Source organism: Dermacentor andersoni, chromosome 10 (genome assembly GCF_023375885.2).
Source record: "Dermacentor andersoni chromosome 10, qqDerAnde1_hic_scaffold, whole genome shotgun sequence".
In the NCBI taxonomy this organism is placed as follows: Eukaryota; Metazoa; Arthropoda; class Arachnida; order Ixodida; family Ixodidae; genus Dermacentor; species Dermacentor andersoni.
In genome coordinates, this window is record NC_092823.1 from 38,596,044 (window position 1) to 38,614,426 (window position 18,383).

Below are 18,383 nucleotides of genomic sequence, written 5' to 3' on the forward strand. Positions count from 1 at the left end.
TAGCTGAACAAGCCTTCCTCCCAAGGCTTAGATGCTTGCTCTTTGTAGCTAATGTTTGTTAGACTTGGGCTCCTAGGTGTGTGCCTTTATTGTTCGATTTAAGTCTGACAATGACTAAATTTGCTACAAATGTTTCTTGAACATAGAGGCTTGAATAAATCTCAAGCCATCCCTTGGTGCAACTCAGGGTTGACAACCCACTCCAGTGTCTCAGTGGCTGTGGCATTTTGCAACAGAGCACAAGGTCATGAGTTCAATTACAGGCCACCGCAGCCACATTCTAATAAGGGCAGAATGCAAAAACACTTATGCACTCACATTGGTCATTTGTATAAGAAAACAGGACAAATTGTGACGAAGTCTTCTATCATCATCCAGATGTCACTTTCAAATGCTAAACCGGATCAATCTATTCGTGATAGACTTATCAGTAAATCAAAAGTTAAAAGTCACCTTAGCATACACTAAAGGAGATGAAGCTGAAAGCCTGTGAACTCACGAGACATTGATTAAATTACTTGACATTCTCATTAAACGTGTGTTGTTACTTCCAATTAATTTTCTCCTACCGAAGGTCATGGGTTCGAACCCACGACATCAAGCTCAACAGCGCAGCGTTGGAACACTTTTCTTGAAACCTTGGGAAGCACCCTAGGATAAGCATGATGCCTTTCAAGGAATGTATTAGAAAAAAATTGGTGAAACAAATACGACCAGTGATACAAAGAGCGCAAGCTTTACTTTCTCCGTTTCTTGTTGAAATAGTTCCCCACAGCTGAGACGGCACTGATAGCAATGCTCTCTGCCTGCAGTCTTCATATATTTTAACATATTTTAATACATAATAATTAGGAGATGTTGCCACCTTTAGGTGGCACTGGCTGATTCTTTTCACATACAACAAATCCATACTAAATATGAAATAACAAGCCACCAGTAAACAAAAGAGGTGTAACAAGAATGAGAGAGTCCACCAGTAAGGTGACATGAATGCACTGAAACAGTTCCTAACACAAATCACATAAAACAAATCGGAACACAGTCATCTCTCATAAACGTAGAAAAGGCAACTCACAAAAGTCGCATACAACACACACCAGAACCTCAACAGTCACATGATAATCACAGGAAACACGAAGTCGGGCCATTCTTCTTTCCACAGTGTGCTTGAGGTAACCTGCCGAGATTGGTGCTTGCCATAAGTGCCCGAGAGCGACAAAGGAGCAGCGAAAGGACAGGTGAAATGCTTTGACAATCGTTTCTTCCCTGTTTCCTAGAACATCTGTGGAAGGATAGGCATGTATATATGCAAGCTTGCGCTTGAGAGTCCTTTTTGGTCAGGATCAATCAACTAATGGCTGGAATTTATGGGTCATCATAACCACTACGATATCATTGCCGCTGTAATGTACAGTAGAAAAAAGTCTGCAGGCCTTGAAAGCCACAGGAGAGAGCAAGCAATTTATCGTGCAACATTGTAGGGCTCCCTGCTGCACACAGTGACATATATTTCGTCTTGCAAAGTCACAGTAGCATTGTCTACAAAGCAGGAATGTTTTTGTTTCAGTGCCCCTTTACTGTTGCACAGCTAAGCATAATCTGGCCCCTGATAATCACTCAAGCTGGTTCTCCAAATTCATCCACAAATTCTCACATCAAACGCTCTTTATGACAAGCTCCAACGTTCCCTTGCATCTTCTGCTCTTCCGCCATCTAACACTGCAATTTTAATTTCCTTGTAATACATCAATTTTGCTGCCATGACAAATAACTGAATGAAGAACCCCTTTCATAATTACCTGTCACTCGCCGATACAAACGCTCGTTCTGTCATTTCTCTCCATGTCAGTAAATTATGCGAACCAGCAAGAAAAGAGCTGCTGCTTTCAGCAACTGAGGAGAAAGTGAAATTCTACATTGAACAGATGCGAGATAAGTCTTTTTCGAGACAGGTAAAGAATGGTTCATTAGGTTGGCTATTCAATGACTTGGGAAAACAAGCAAGCAAAGTTGTAGCTTACACATGTTTGGCTGCAATCATACAAAGGTACAGGAATTGAAAAAAAAAAAAGTATCTAGAGTGCATAATGCCATTCCCCTGTTCCCGATCACAGGGAAAGACACACTACAAAAGAAACCTCCCTACTTGTGTGACGTTCAATGGGCACCTGAAGGGCAATACATTAAAAAAAAAGCCACGGCCGTCTGCCTATGCTGTTACATAGGGTGTCGCGATGAGTAGCAGCACAGGAGGCAACCAAGCAAGCCAGGGCGAGGGCCACAACATCGCAGTGTTCCCACATGACCACCCTCTGCGTCATGAAGTCACGACACAGTCGCCTCCTGGGAAATGAAGCCAAACTGGCTGTCGAAAAGCTATCGTAATAAATTACACAGGATGGTTCCGAGACCTGCCGGTAATTTTTCCAGTTTTTAAGTCGTGGACTTTCATTTCATGCAAAACATTAATGGTAAGAAATAGCATGCCAGTACTCCTTCAAGAAAGAATACTGTATCAGTACCAACTAATTTGGTGTTTCCCTTTAATGTCTCCTTACGAAACACTTGCAGCACAGAGCGTGACATCACCGAGCAATAAACGCTTTGTACTGATTTTGGAAAATGCAGTGTGCGTAAAACACAAGGGAAGGAGCCCTATAGCACAATGCCCAGAAACAATTTCCGGCACCTGGCTCGTATTTAATGCTGCAAGACCCATAATACATGTATGGCAATAAGAGAATATTGCTCAATATCCAGGCTATTACACTAGGAGACTTAATTTTTTGGAGCAGTGATTGTCCTGCTTCAGCACAGTGGATATTAAAGCAACAAGCAGCTTCAACGTGATTTATAATTTGTCCATCGTATGTAGGTAAAATGTGTGGGGACCTCTTGTTCAGCTACATTCCTGTGCACAGCGACTGCTTAGCTGCATCACTATTTCTGGCTGTCCCATTTCTTTGTTAAATATTTTGTGCTGTTTGAGTCACAGCAGTGATGTTTACTCTTTTAGTTGAAATAGAGTTTTAGAGGTCGCATGCAGCAACGCGAGTGCAGTTATGGCCTGTTCAGGTGGATTAAGTGAAAAGGGTGGTGTCGTTACTTGTTCAACAAATTGCAGTGTCAAGATGGGTAATTAAGATGCTCACGAATTAAATTTTTCATTATTCACTTTATGGGGCTCATTGCAATTGCGAAATGAAAGCCAGACTGTAGTAATGTCATCTCCACTTTGCTGAAAATTTAAGACTAGAAGCACTCTCGACATATCCATCCTCAAAATTTGATAAAAAAAGCATTGGCATCCCAATTAGATCGTCCGAAACTGTTGGAAGGGGTTGGTTTCAGAAAACAGTTAAATTGGACGCCAATGTATTTTGTAGCTTATTTTAAAGACTGATATCTCAAAAGTAGCCCTATTCTTAGGATTTCTGAACAGACATTTTTTTCAGTAATGTTTGGCTCCAATTTTAGAAATGCAACTCATATCTTAAAGTGAATAATTAAGAAGTTTGTGACTGGCTTTAACTAGCTACCAGGGCATTGCAATTTCTCATGCAGGCAAAATAAATTGCACTTCTTCCAACATTCTACCTGAAACGATGAACAGCACAGTCTGCCACAGAAAACTTATTATTGAATTTATTTGTTCTAAAGAATGTATATACAACAGTAGGTATCTCAGTATAACTGCATTGAACAATGAAATGACCTCATTGCTAACAGCTTGTATATCAGCTCTTGGGGATTAAACATCGCTTTCACTTGTAAGCATCACTGGACTGTTGAAAGGACCAACGAAACTATTCATTGTACCGGATAATTGTCACAAATAGAAAAAAAAAAGAAGAAGACGTAGTTGCATGAATGCAACTAGAACTGTTTCTTGAAAGAAAGACACACGAACACCTGTGCACAATAGCAACCCTTCCCCCGCGTGTGACATAATTCCAAAGCAGAAATGCAATTCAAGCAGAGACCTAAATGGCAATCCTGTGCACACTACAGCTGCCCACGAAGAGTAATGGTCCTACAGGACATTTAGAAAAGAGACAGCAGGTGCGCGCAGTGCCAGCTGGGATGATTGCTAGCACACGCTGTAATGCCCCACATTTTTCCACAGTGCGCTCCAATTGAGCAAGGTGTGACCCCCTGTTTCCTGTCGAGAGTTGACACGGAAAACAATAAAGAAAAAGTACATAGATAATATACAGAAATGGTTCCTCCAACACAATCATTATGTTTTTTGCCCAGAAAAATAACTATCCCATCTTTCACTTCTTCATAAACTTTACTACCACAACAGCGGCCTGCATTCCCGTTGGATTCAACCGGTGTCGTTTATTTCTTCTCGCTTGAACCATACCCAAAAGGTCACCATACGTCATTGTAACACAGTCATGTACTCGCATTCATTTTTTCCTAAAACATGCAAAGAATGGAATAACTTGTCACCATCGTTAGTGGCCACAACAGAACCTGTCCCTTTTATGACAACACTAGAAAACATAATTAAGTGATCATGCCCCAACAAGTGGATGTTGCTATTTATATTATGGTGCGTCTATGTTTAGATTGATATTAGCATGTGCCTTTGGAGTTCCTTTATTCTTTGTATTAATTCATAAGTGTCTGTTTTATTTTGCATTGTAATGCCATAAGTGTTGTTACCAATCGTTGTTTTGCTTATGCCTCTCCCCACTGTCATGTACAATGTATTTTGAGGGTATCATAAATAAATAAATATGGACAGAACCAAGCAAAAAAATATAGAAAAGTGTGTTTATTTGCAGTTGAAATCACATCTATGGGCCAAACTTAGCAGTGAAAGAAAAAACATGCTGTCAACCTGAGTTCTGTTTGGTTGCGAGGTTTAGTCATGCACCATAGAGACACCTTTTGCCATGTATTCTCTGGTAGATAAATTCCTCAGTGCGTGCTGTATATTGCCATTTACGGATATTATTTGTACATTAAAAATGTGTACTCCACCTAAATAAACTAAATGAAAATTAAATAATCACAGAAAACAGGAGACTCAAGAATAGAAGCAAGGTCCAATTGGAATAAAACTGATTACATAAACGTGCTTACTTAAAAATACTTTGTTGTTCCATAATAAATTGCAAAAAGGAAACCTGATACATGTCTCCAACAAGCATGCTCAGTTGTCCAAATAGCTAAGCTAAGCTAAACTTCGAGGTGGTCTTGGATGGCCAGCAGTCATCACATTAGTTTCATGCTTGCACAAGCCAGCATGAGCTTAAAGTTATTAAACTGCAAGCTGTTCACATCAACAGCTGTTGAAATAAAACCTTGAGAAGGATTTGATCTAAATCGCTCATCAGTGTAAAAACAGGACGGGCTGAGAAGTACAATTTTAACCCACCAACGAATCTTGGGTGACGTTAAAGTTCTCTGGAGTTTTTCCCCTGCCAAGACAATGTCGTGCTACTTAGCAATCTTGTTTCCCTTTTAAGTGCCTTGAAGAAAGAGCAACACACTTAACTTGCAATAGGTACTTTTACTGAGGAAGTTGCAGCTTAATTAAGGGAACCCTGAAACAACTTTTTTTTTGAACCTGAACAACACTCCAGAATGCGTGCAATGCCTTTTGACATACTATAATCCAAAGTAATTTTTTGAAAGGACCTAATATGGACAGGAATATAAGGAGTGTGCAATGTTTACTTTCCTTATTCCCCCACAACTCATCAGTTCCGCTTAGCTGGGGCAGCACTGAGAGAAATGCTCAAATAAACAATCCTTCCTTTCTTTCCACGATGCATTTGTTTTCCTCTGGCTCAACAAAATGCTAGTCACACAACACCTTTTAAAGTTGGTTAACTGTCAATTGGTTAGCTACAATACTTGATAAGATCGCACTGGCACATGCACGTATCTGTATCTCTTTACATGTGGGAAGAGAGTCTGCTTTTTCAGCTCATTCAGATAAAAGTGCATTTTGTTTTCCTAAACACAGATACAGGACTATTAACATCACGTGGTAGTTGCTCACCTTCGCTTTTCATGCTGCCGTGTCATCTGGTGGCATTTGGAATTTACAACAAGTTTGCCTTTTGTCGTCAGTGATGATGCAGCGGTGCATCTCGCACAAGGTATCAACTTTCTCAAAAACAAACATCAACAAAATTATTACACGCTTGACATGCAGTTTTACCTGCATCTAGCCTTATGTTGCACCAGATTATTTTAGCTTATCATTCCTGGTTTAATTTTGAAAATGATAAAAGCTGTTCTTCACGGGGGTGGATACAGGATCTGAAGACATTAGTAACCCTTAAGGCTGGAATCTTTACAAAGGTGCCCGAGAGCAACGCGACGGGCAGAAAGTGTCAACAACTGCCGATTCCTCGTTTCACAGAAGATCTGGAGCCACGAGTAATTCAATTTGTCTGCGAGTAATTCAAGGTCGCAAGTGATCGCCTAGTGAATGGCATACATTAGCCATCATGTACACTATAACGTCGTCACTGACATCGTATAGAGTGTGACATAACAGCACCTCGAAAGCCTCAGGAGGGAGAAAGCGCTCCATTACACAAATTTTATATTCCCTGTGGCATGCAGCAGAATATTTGGCTTTAATGTTCCCGGCAGCACTGTCTACAGATCAAAAACGTTTTCCCACCCTCTTCAAAGTGGTTCAACGCATCTTCAGAGACATTCTTTTCAACCTTCCCTTCAAACTTTTTCAAGTTTTGCAATTCTTGCCATCATCTCATTGACATTTCTAAACGTAATTCAAATTTCTGCTGCCACCTTCTCAACAGCAGAACAAGTTTGGCATGTATATGTAACTGCTACTGAACGGGAGATTTTTCTAGAACTACTTGGCACAATGGCAGAGGCATCCAAGTAGAGTGCAAGCAAAGCTAGTGAACTCGCACACATCCCTCAAGTTAATGTCTTATATGACTGCTTCTAGCAACATCTTGACATACTGATTGTAAGCTCTTAAATCAAGACAAAGATGCTTCTGTGACAGAAATCTGAACTCTAACATTGCCTTTGGTAATCTGGAAAACATGTCACGTCGTGTTACCACTACTCCCATCGCAAGCAAGAATTGTCACGAGGCATTTCCACCAAGGCTGATCATTTAAATAAATTTACATTGCCCGTGCACAAGTTTGCCCTACAAAGTTGTACATGCTTCTAGAGGGTAAAGCACATTTCCAGGGATGGAAACGGCCAAGGAACATTTGGACCAGCTCTGGGAGGAACAAATTTGGCACTTTGGAGCAGGTTTGGAACATGCATTTCCCATTTTGGAGCAGTAGATGCACGTTTTGGAGCAGCTTGGTGAAGGTCAACATACACGAAATTCAGGATGATGAAGAAAAGGTGCTCTGTATTAGACTGTGCAGAACGCTATTAGGTTGCAGCAAATCAGTTCTCTGGAAGCCCGCAAGACGAGCACAATTCATGACAGGGATTGTCATCCACCAAACCGTAGCATGAAGCTACAAAAGAAACCCAGGAGGGTTTCTCAGAAACCACTATTAAGTCCCATAGTGGATGTACCCAACAAAATGTGGCCAAGAAAAAAAAATAACAGAGCTTTCCGCAACCAGTGCCTACTGTGTGTTGATAGGCTTTTGTTAATGCTAGTCACATTCTTTTTTTTTTTATTGTGAACAAGCAACTAATATTTCAATCTAACAAGATATTCATTACCTTTACATTGGCCCCTACATTTTCAATGCGGTGCTAATGCAAATGTTGTGGAACACATAGAGAAATAAGCAGTAACAGCATGTATAGCAACCTAGGTGTTCTGTGAGCCTCTTTTCCAGCAAAAAGAAGGAAGAAGAAAAAGCCTGCAAAATTAAAAACAATCTTCGTGACACTGCATCCCTGTGCCAGGAATGTAAGTGGCCTCAAGCATGAACATCGCGATATTGTATAGATTACGTACTTGCAAACCAAGGCTTGCGTTCTGCTTTGGCAAAAGCCTGATTTTGTGTGGTGTGGTCGTGCAGAAAACAGTGTAGCCAGAGTGCAAATTTGAGTGACCATTGTAATTGCTTGCTTGTGCTTAGTAAATGAAATAAAGAAACGATAAATTAATGGAAATTAAAGTCGACGAAAAGACAACTTGCCGCAGGTGGGAACAGGACCCACAATCATCGCATTTGACGTGCAATGCTCTACCAATTGAGCTACTGCGGCGCCCATCCACTTTTTTGGGTATTTATGTGTCCTAGTAGAACCCTGGGAGTGTTAGCCAGCGCCACCAGTCACAGATCTTGGCGGCGGACGTGGCACGTCCTTTTTGCTGCAGGCGTCATGAGAACGTGATCTTTTTGGGTGAAGGCAACTGGTCAATAAACCCACACATGCCACCTGAAGGCATCATGCTACCATGGCATCAAAATGAAATGAGCACCAGTTCAAATCATTTTTAGCTGGTCCACGTATATGCGAACGCGTATACGGTTATAGGACATTCATACAAAACATTTGTAATGCATTGCATAGCACAAAACAATTTTCATTTTCTTGTGGCCAAGTTAAAATTACGCCACCAAACTCCCACACTCCAAAGATGCCAATGCTGAAATGGATTGCTTAGGCTTGGATTGCAGGGCTAAGTGCTAGCCAACACATGTCTATGGCTGTGTGGTTGCTCCTGAACATATACATCCTGCTAAATTTGGCGACCTTATTCAAAATTAAGTGTTTAGGCGCAGGCTCGTGCAGCTTGAAGGCTTGGCACAAGATGGCGCAATTAGCACATCACTTCAGTTCCTGCATTTCGCTTTTCACGTAAACGTGAGTATGGTGAAACAAAGCAAGAATATGGCAGCTTTTAGTTTTGTGCATTGAATTCCTTAGCTGCAATAATACAATTCTATTTAATTTATTTTCATGCTTCATGGCTAGTCAGTAACCAGCCTCTGCTATCACCAGTCATCATGCGGTGTCGCTTGCCACTAGTCAGCTAGTTCTGAGCAATCCATGATAAAGTCAGAACAGCAACAACTGTGAGAAGTTGTTTCATTATAGCAGCCTCGTCGTTGATCTTTCTGAACAAGCCAACCAATGTCTCCCGGAGCCAGCAACGGCTTGAAAGTGTTTTCCAAGGTTCGCAATGAAACTAACAAACACATGTACGTTAAACTTCTTGTCTTCTACTACACTCAAAAATGTAAAACGCCATTACTGGACTTCGATGCAGACCCACTATGCCACAAGACCCTATCTCAATACACTGGTCCGAATTACCAGGCAAGATCTTTTACAATGAAAAGCTCAAAACACTGCAATGACAGCATTGCAAATAAAAATATCTCAGCATCACTTAACGTACTGCTTGTTTTACACGGAGAGAAAGTCTCAACGGCAGGAATGTCATGCTTCACTCTCAACTTTTCAAGTGCGACAGCCACAGCATGCTATTAGGGTCGGAGACAACTCCGCAGCTGTAGTGGCACAGGAACTAATTACTAAGTCAAGTTAGAGCAATAACGAATGTTGCTTCTCAAGGTTACCAGGACCTTCAAGGTGACCAGGTTAGTTATAGTAGTAATGTAATAGTTTATTAGAATAAAAAGCGGAATATGCCGAAAATTATGTAAATAATGCATTTGGATCATTAGCTTGAGCCATCATACCAGTGCTACATATCTGTGACTCTTTGATCTGTATTTCCTATAACAATTCAGTCTTTATCAATGTGGTCAGATAGCTCACAAAATAATCACAAGCACATTATCGCTGTCCTGCACTCTTAGCTTTCTCGTTCCCGTTTTAGCAAAGCAGGTGAGTTAAGATCCTGGCCTTTCAAAGGCATCCAAGTTCCATAAATATTGTGCCTGCGGTATTGTAAAACCTGTGAGGACAAAGCGCAAAAAGAAGAATTGTTCCTCTGGCCAAAAGGAAACATTCTGCAGCAACTTATGTCCGGAGAAATAAAGCCACTAGGATTTCCTAGCAGTGCTTCATTGACAATGCAACCTGCATCCTAGAACAAATCAACAACTACGCTGTGCAAGAACTCAACTGCAAGGGTTGCACACCTCTACAAGGAAGTTTTACTTTTTCTAAAGAGTGTTTCATATTATCTGTGCTAAGGTCTTAACGAAAGCAAGCGCATACTATGCTGACACAGTTGACAAATTAGTGTTCACTGTCCTCTTGAGCAGCTCAGACAATTATTCATGATGAGCCCAATTAATAATTACACATTATTTAGCCAACACCTGAAACATCAACTCAAATGCAAAACTTTCGATGGAGAATGCCTACAGAATACTGAGAAGCATCCAACTTATTCTTTTGTTCCCTGATGATGGCTGATGTGGGATAAACTCTTCTGGGCTACAAAAAAAAGTTAACAAGATCTGATAAAGCACCATCTGATTAGAAGCTTGTCATGCAGCGACGTTACGGTATACAAACATATCCTGAACGAGTCATCACTCGCATACACGACACGATGTCATTACGTTTTAAAGGTAAACTGCGTGACAAGATATCAGGCCATGTGAAAAGCCTAGATCCAGATAACGTAAATGCACAGCAAAATCCAAGCAAATTTCAATGTTTGAAAATTGAGTGAATGAGTGATGAAAGGCTCACAAAAGTCGGTGTCTTTTACACCAAAATCAAAAGAAACGTCACCATTACAACTCGTCGGATGTGATGCACGACTTGGATTGCATGACTCTTTAACATGACTTTAAAGAAGGCACCACCTACAGCTGTCCATAGCATGCTGAAAAATCTTGGAGACAACGTGCTGGGACTTGCATCATAACTATCAAACACCAGGTGTATGTGTAGTCTGGTTAAGTGCTGTTTACAGTCTGCTAATTAAAAAATTGATGATGAACAGCTCTGCTAATTTACCAAAGTTGGTTCTACATCATTACTACTAATTTATAACCAACTCAGCCAAAGTGAGATTTTGTAGCAGCTGGCCTTTAAATTGAGCATGAAACAATTTTGACGATTTTATCTTAACATACTAAGTTGTTAGGGCAGGTCCTTCTGATCTTTAAGTGACACATTTAGGTGCTCCCACATGAGGGTGTAAATTATTATAAGGTTTTAAAAATGTGCATCGCTACCGATCGCTGAAGCACCCCTCTGCTGAGTTTTCAACCACCCCGTTACAATCTGCATGGCTGATGCATATCAAGTCAGTTGGGCCAGCGATTCGATTGGCTACCCAGGTAGCATCATCAGTAATTTTTCCAACTTTACGTTGAACAAATGTTGTTCATAATAGTTGGAAGAATACAAAAGAAACTATCCAAAGAAATTATCATAAAGAGAAAAAAAACAGCAATTTATCACTATACACAAGTACTTCCAGCACATAGCAAGTGTCTCTTTGGTTCTCTTCATTTTTCAGGAAATGGGGGAGAGGTGAGGTTTCCTTTGTATTTCTTTGTGCTTAGATCATCCGTCTGTTATCTACAAATTCAACACCTTTCAGTGAACAAGTTTCATTCAAACTCCACCCTGACCCTTTTCAATTACCCGGTCCAGTATTGCGCTATGTACTATTACTTGTGAGCTTTTGGCGACTACAAATGATCTTTCGAACAGCAAACAGGCATACAATAAAAAATTGCACATGCTATTATAAATAATTTTCTAAATGGTGACCATGTACATAATAAAGAATTACTGAACAATGAAAGAAAGAATATAAACAATGTATAACAGTATAGAACTATAAAAGGTTCTGTGATGAAACACATCATCATTTGCTTATAGAACTATATACAAAATAATTCTCAGAAAATGGTCACTCTCTCTCATTACATAGCAGCTAAACTGCCTAAAAAGAAAGAGGAATGTAATTATTTAATGACTTCAAGAAAAAGAGGACTAATTTGAGCCCAATTATCCAGTCAAAAGACATGGCCAGTTTTTCATCACTATATTAAGAATGCAAAACTAAAGAAAATGAACAAACAAAGAAGGAGCTTAAAATAGAAAGTTAGAATTGAAAAACGAAAGAAAAAAACTTTGCCAGGTTTTCGCCTGTTGCAGGAAGCAGCTAGTTCAAGTTTAACTGAAAATGTTACTTTTAGTATAATAGAAATCCAACAATATTGTTACACATCTCACCGTAACAATATATTGTGGAGTAAAAATAGGGTCTGCCAATGTGATTTAATGACTCATTGATGGATATTATATTCTTAGAGTTATGTGCGGGAGAAAAGAGATGTCACAGTGGAAGGCTGCAGGTGTGAAAAGAGGCCCCATTCAGGCAGGCTGAGGAACAACAAGTGTTGCTTTCGCTTATGAAAGCGAAATAGATCAGTCCACATCTAAAGGTGGTGCGCACCTTCAGAAAAGCTATGAAAAAGTTCAAACACATTGAGGCTTATCTTTTCCCTAACCAGTAATGCGCAGATTAGATAACCGTTGGACCATGAGGGTGACAGAATGGGTACCAAGAGAAGGGAAGCGCAGTCGAGGATGGTAGAAGACGAGGTGGTGCGACGCAATTAGGAAATTTGCGGGTGGTAGTTGGAATCGGTTGGTGCAGGACAGGGGTAATTGGAGATCGCAGGGAGAGCCCTTCGTCCTGCAGTGGACATAAAATAGGCTGATGATGATGATGAATTATTACCTAGCATGCACTTCCTCTTTTTTTTTAACACGGCACTCCCACTACTGTCAGGTCACGAACAGCATGCACATATCAGCAGTGTTCCCGACAGGAAAGTATTGGACACACAGCACTGAAGGTAAGTGATTGCATGACAGCCGATGATTATTACTGGCTAGACAAGCAGAGAGTCAGAGAATCCAAGTCAGAGCCACAAGCCAGGGAGTACAAGATGAGAAAGGACTCACCATTTCCAAAGACAGCTTTCATAAGACTGTTGCCGTAAGTTGTGTTAGGTGCGTAAGGATATGGGGGTAGCACTGGGTATGTAAACTCCGGAGTGAATTCGCTGTAGATGGTGGCATTCATCCGCCGAATCGGCTCCGTCCCATCGTTGAAGCCCAGACTACGAAGGTACAACAGCACTCCAGACAGCATGAGCGGTATCGCCATGGTGAAGAAGGTGAGCACATAGTGACGCTTGAACGAGTACACAACAATGTTCTTCCACAGGATCACTCGGAGCTGCCGGAAGAATGCCATGGTGCAACACTGGTGTGGGTCAGACACCTCGCTGCTGTCTTCTACAGAGGCTTCAACGTATCTAGAAAACAAAAACAAAAAACAAATGAATGAATGAACATCTAAATTCTCAGTGTCAATGTTACAGTCAAAATTTCAGGTGGCATGCTTTTTTATGCTGAACTTTACTCTTCTACCATCCTCAAAGAAATGGATATGTTTTGTTTTTCTCTCATGCAACAAGGGCACAGCATAGTCGGGAACAAAGATATCTGTCTATGTGGCCAGTTCAAACAGCAAAAGTTTTAGCCTGACAAATGCCAGTATAATGTAACAATTCCTTACACTCGATTACATTACACACCTTTCTAATCATCCACCACTCATGAATGGCCAACCATGGTCATCCTTGGTGAACTACTACTGCACAGGCCACTGATGAAGTGTAGAAAGGAAAAAAAAACTGAATAGAATTGGCTACCTTATCCTGGCCAAGGTCTCCACACAAATAGCCCTGCGAAAATTTCAGTTTACAACCAATGTCTCCATAACCACAGATTTCAGCAATGAAAGCAAAATTTCCACCTGTGACTAAACGATGTGTAAACCACATCAAGCAAGCAGCCTTCACTGCAGCAGCTGCTCTGAACGGGCAATGAAGAATAGAAGGGTGCTTAAACAAGCTAGTTGGTTTACAGCTCAACTGCAAACGAAAGACAAAAGGCAAAGAACACAGTGGAGTATGGTTAGGTTCCATGAGCTCCAACTTAAAGAGAGTAATCTTAGAGGCCATGGAAATACCTGAAATACCTGTGTCGCCGCATCAACTACAAAAGAAAATGCTCATCTTTGCATGCGATATCCGTGCCACACAGGCACAGAAAATGGCATTAACTTGCTAATTCCTTGTACTTTAATGCCATTTGCGATGTAGTGCGATTTCGTAACTCACTTGGCCATCAAATGTATACTCTCGTTCCCAATGTCTCCCCATTTGATGAGACTAAACAAATTTTTAGAGAAGAACAATTAATATATTCTTGACTTTCTTTTAAAAACAGACCTTTTTTTGCGGCGTCTTACAAGTATTACAACTCACTTGGCCATCAAAAGCACACTCATTTCCAATGTCCCCACTGTGGTAACCACATTCTGATGATAGTATACAAACTTGTAGGCAAGAACGACTAATACAGTCTTCACTTTTCTTTAAAAGGAGCTCTTCATTTTCTTAGAGATCACTAGGCAATCGTGCCGCTACACATGGCTACAGCACTAATTGCGAGTGTGTTAGCCAGGAAAAGCTGTTAAATTGCATTTAGTATGAGGCCTTGCTGGCCTCATACTGAAGCCTTCGAATTTCTCGACAATGTTTGGCTCAAAGAAGCACATACGCCGCAACAAACTGGAGCACACAGTCAAAGTCTTCAGGATCGCTGCTTGAAAGCCTTGAAGGTGTGAGCGCCGTTTTTAATTTTAATGCTTTGGCTATGCTATGGATTGACCATTCAGCTAGCTTCGGCTTCGAACAGTTTACGCCTGGGTGCAGCAATGACATTCCTGAAGCAAACTACATAAAATACGCCTATTAATGCTTCTCACACCATTTCTTAAACATATGCTCCCTAAATAACTATCTTCATTATATTCTGATTCTTATTACAATTGGCAAGCAAACTTAATGGTTTCGCTGTAGCTATCGCCATCACGATGTTTAATGCCATGAAGTATGCGCATGTAGCAGTGACCGAAGTATAATGGCATTAATAAACTTAAGGTCCTACACTTTTAATGGCATTGACCTCGCCTGTGTGGCATGCTAATTTGTATCTGCAGCATGAATTTATATCGTCATCGCGATGTTTAATGTCGTTAAATAGGTGCATGTAGCAGCGACCGAAGTATAATGACATTAAGAAACTTAAGGCCTTACACCTTTAATGGCATTAACCTCGCCCATGTGGCATGCTGATCTTGTATCTGCAGCATGAAGTTATTGTATCTACATTTTACAAGTGTGTGCACTGCTGCATATACAAGTGCATGCGAGGGAATAGAACTGAGTTGTTAGTTCCAAAGTATTCTCGTCTTCCTCATCGTCTTTCATCGGCAGTCAAGCTGAGAAACTTGCTTTGAGTGTAAAACAACACAGACTAGTCCAACACATCTGTGGCAGCGTGGTTAGTGATCACTGCATTGCCATTGAATTGCAAACTTCTGTGACAAAAAGAAGCACTGTTCCGTCCCTTCACAAAGCACATTTCATGTTTGCAACATTGAAGTGATTTCCACATATACATGCAGTTCAGAAAACATTACATTGGTAGAAGTTCATTGCGTGTACAGGCGTCTAAGTGCACTGCCATTTCGTATTTAAGGCACAGCTGTACTTTCACGCAATGGCCGTGATGATTGGGTGAAAGAAGTTAGAGTAACCACGCTCTCTCTCTCTATCTCTCTTCTGCATGCATTAAGTGAGGTCGGGGTGTTTTCAAATTGAAAGTTTCAGTTTCCATCAAGACCGGATTTGATCAATCAGCGAGGCTTCTCTTTTATCTGCCGGCTTCCGGATACTTCAACACGTTCACTTGATTCATTATTCCGCATTCCTTCAGACAACCCGTGCGAAATAATTCACTTTTTTTTTCTCTAACCACCCACCTCGACGTAACCCGATACGAAATGACAGGCAATAACCGTCCGCTGCGTCGCAATTAGCTTATATTCGCGTCTAAATGAAGGTGATCTTAATATTTATTGCTATGAGCAAGGTTTGACGCGGTAGAGGTTTGTCTGCTCTTTGCTAGAAGAATGCCGAAACTGAACATATCAGCTTATCTATGGTACTCAACCTGACGAAATGTCAAAGGTTTCGCCATAAGCGAGGAATGAATCCTGCGAGATCCCGCCGTAAAGGCTAAACTTGCGAGAACAAATCAAAGCTTACCTGATGTAACCCGTTTTCGGTGCTGCGAAGTATCACATTCGCGGTGCCATCGCCTCCGATGCACTGTCACGTCAGTCTAGGAAAAGAGTGCTTCCTTTTAGGCGAGTCCGCTAATGCAGGGGGTGACGCTGAGTCGAATGTTGCTGCGATATCGGCAATGCGGCAACGGGGAACGTAACAGGCATCCGGCGTCATGTTTTTATCTTTCCGACCCTCATGACGAACTTTATCGCTCAATAGGTTGACGCCGCGATAGTTACGGCCCAGCCGGCTCACAGTGGGATCAGCAGTTCCCCACGAAGGCACCACAGCGGCGACTGTGGTTTCCGTCTTCTCTCCGCAGCGCTTTTCTGTAGTATTCCAGTTTCCGCGCTGCTGTGTCGGCACGCAGTCCAGTCAAATGCGCCGTAGACAGCTGTTAATGGAGCATGTCACTGCCAGGCTGGGCCAATCAGCTCATTGTCCAAATATGTCAGAGCGATACGTGCCGACGGGCGCCGGCAAGCGAAATCGACAAAAGGAAACACCTGCCGCTCTTAGCAACAACTTTACGGCAACGGAGCAACGACGCTCGTGAATGACGCCATGTTGCTGCAATGTAGCCGGACTAGAGAAAATCCAAGTCAAGACTGGGGCTTGGCAATGGGTTTCGGTTTTGTTTTCGAGCAGCTCTTGCGAGCGGATGGGGGGTGCGGATGTGTACTTTTTCTTAGGTACATACGTGCACGTATTCTCAATGAACAAGAACTAATTACGTACACCGGAAACTGCCTTCGTGATGAATGTATTTGCAATAATTTGTGTCTCTTTTTTTTCTTGGTTTACGTTATTATTTAGCTGCCGATCCGTATAGCGGTATGATGTCTGAATTCCTCGAACGCGCAACAACAACAACGACAAAAGTTATACGTTACATACTTTTTTCGTGCGACGGATTCAAAACACGCTCAATATGTCGAGCGGCTGTGGATTCTTGATGAGCTATAGCATCTTCAACTGTTTTCAAAAACTGGTGGTGTGGTACCACATATGAGAACAAAGGCATATGCGGTTGTTGCAGTGGTCACCAACGCACCGCGATCGATCTTACCTAAGAATGAGGTAACAAGGCCAGAAAAGGTGGCAAAGGCGTGCCGCAAAGTACCTATCTCGCCCCATGTTGCAGTTGGGCTCTAAGTGAAAGAGGAGAAAATGGCCGATGCGGTGCGCGACTGACTTTCGATCGACGACAAGGTCAACGCGTACGTGGCCGCTCTGCACCACTTCAGTAGGTGTTGCCACTGCACCAGGCTTATTGACGCGGGCGTCAGTAGTTGCTACCCTCGATTTTCGTGAAGTGTTAGCACAAGCTGCACAGCGAAACTGCGCTGGTTTTGGTGCTCACTCAATTTTAACTGGTCTCACAGATTATATATGGACAAGTTGGAACTAGAATAGACTAGAGAATACACCTATTTACACCTGCATAACAGGGCGACTAGGTAAGAGTTATTCTAGACGTACAAGGAAGTTTGGGTTTTCGATTGTACAATGCCTCTTGGGGATACGATAAAGATTTAATTTTGTTGCGTGTCCGAGGGATCCTGGAACCATACCATCGTTACGAAGCTGGCAGCTAATTAATAAAGCATATAGAAAGTGAGATGCAAAATTATTGTCAATATGTGTACTTATCCTTAGGAGGGGGGGCGGGGCACCGGTACTTCCGCTTAATTATGGCCACAGTTGGACGGGAACGATAGGCTGGATGTGTTGCTGTAAAGTAATTGTCAAACACTTAATAAGCACAACAACGAAATGTTTGGCCTGTATAGCGAAGGATTCCACATGTTCCGTCCGAACTCACACCTCTCATTTGTATTGTAAACGCCTCTGCAGCCAAGGCAACTACAACAAATTTGCCTGTTCAATTGCGAATAAGCCTAGGCCCGCGCGTTTCCGATGGCATTCGAAGCGTGTGAACGCACAGTGGCTTCTTTAGAAAGCGAGTAGAAATGTTTAAAACAGAGTTTTGTGATCGGCGCAGCCTCTTCTTAAAACTGTTGTTGCACGCCCGCGACACTGGTTACTGAACAAGATGGCAATGACGTGCTGGTAAAAAGCATGAAGGTGGAAGTGTGTAGGGCTTCTGCAGAAATGGTTACCTTGCGTCAAACACTGAAGTTATGACCCAAAGAGCCCTCCAGATTCCGTAATCAGTCGCACAAGTCACTCCCCTCCTCCATTTTTTTAAATCTTAGTCACCTAAAATCTCGTGTTTCTTACAGGCGAAGTCTGTGTAGTATAGCGATGCTTTTTATGCTAGCACTA

General features: G+C 41.7%; 1 protein-coding gene across 3 annotated transcripts in view; it reads right to left on the reverse strand.

The window, feature by feature from the left end:
• LOC126519159 (phospholipid-transporting ATPase ABCA3-like) overlaps nt 1-16,651 on the reverse strand; it is a 122,739-nt gene extending 106,088 nt beyond the window's left edge. For all 3 annotated transcript variants that reach the window (XM_055065103.1, XM_055065102.1, XM_050168772.2), the window contains exons 1-2: nt 16,074-16,651; nt 12,853-13,208 (exon numbers count right to left, since the gene is read on the reverse strand). In XM_055065103.1, coding sequence (XP_054921078.1) covers nt 12,853-13,147 — 295 coding nt within the window. In that variant the 5' untranslated portion in view covers nt 13,148-13,208; nt 16,074-16,651. The remainder of the gene's footprint in view (nt 1-12,852; nt 13,209-16,073) is intronic.
• Nucleotides 16,652-18,383: the final 1,732 nt, after the last annotated feature.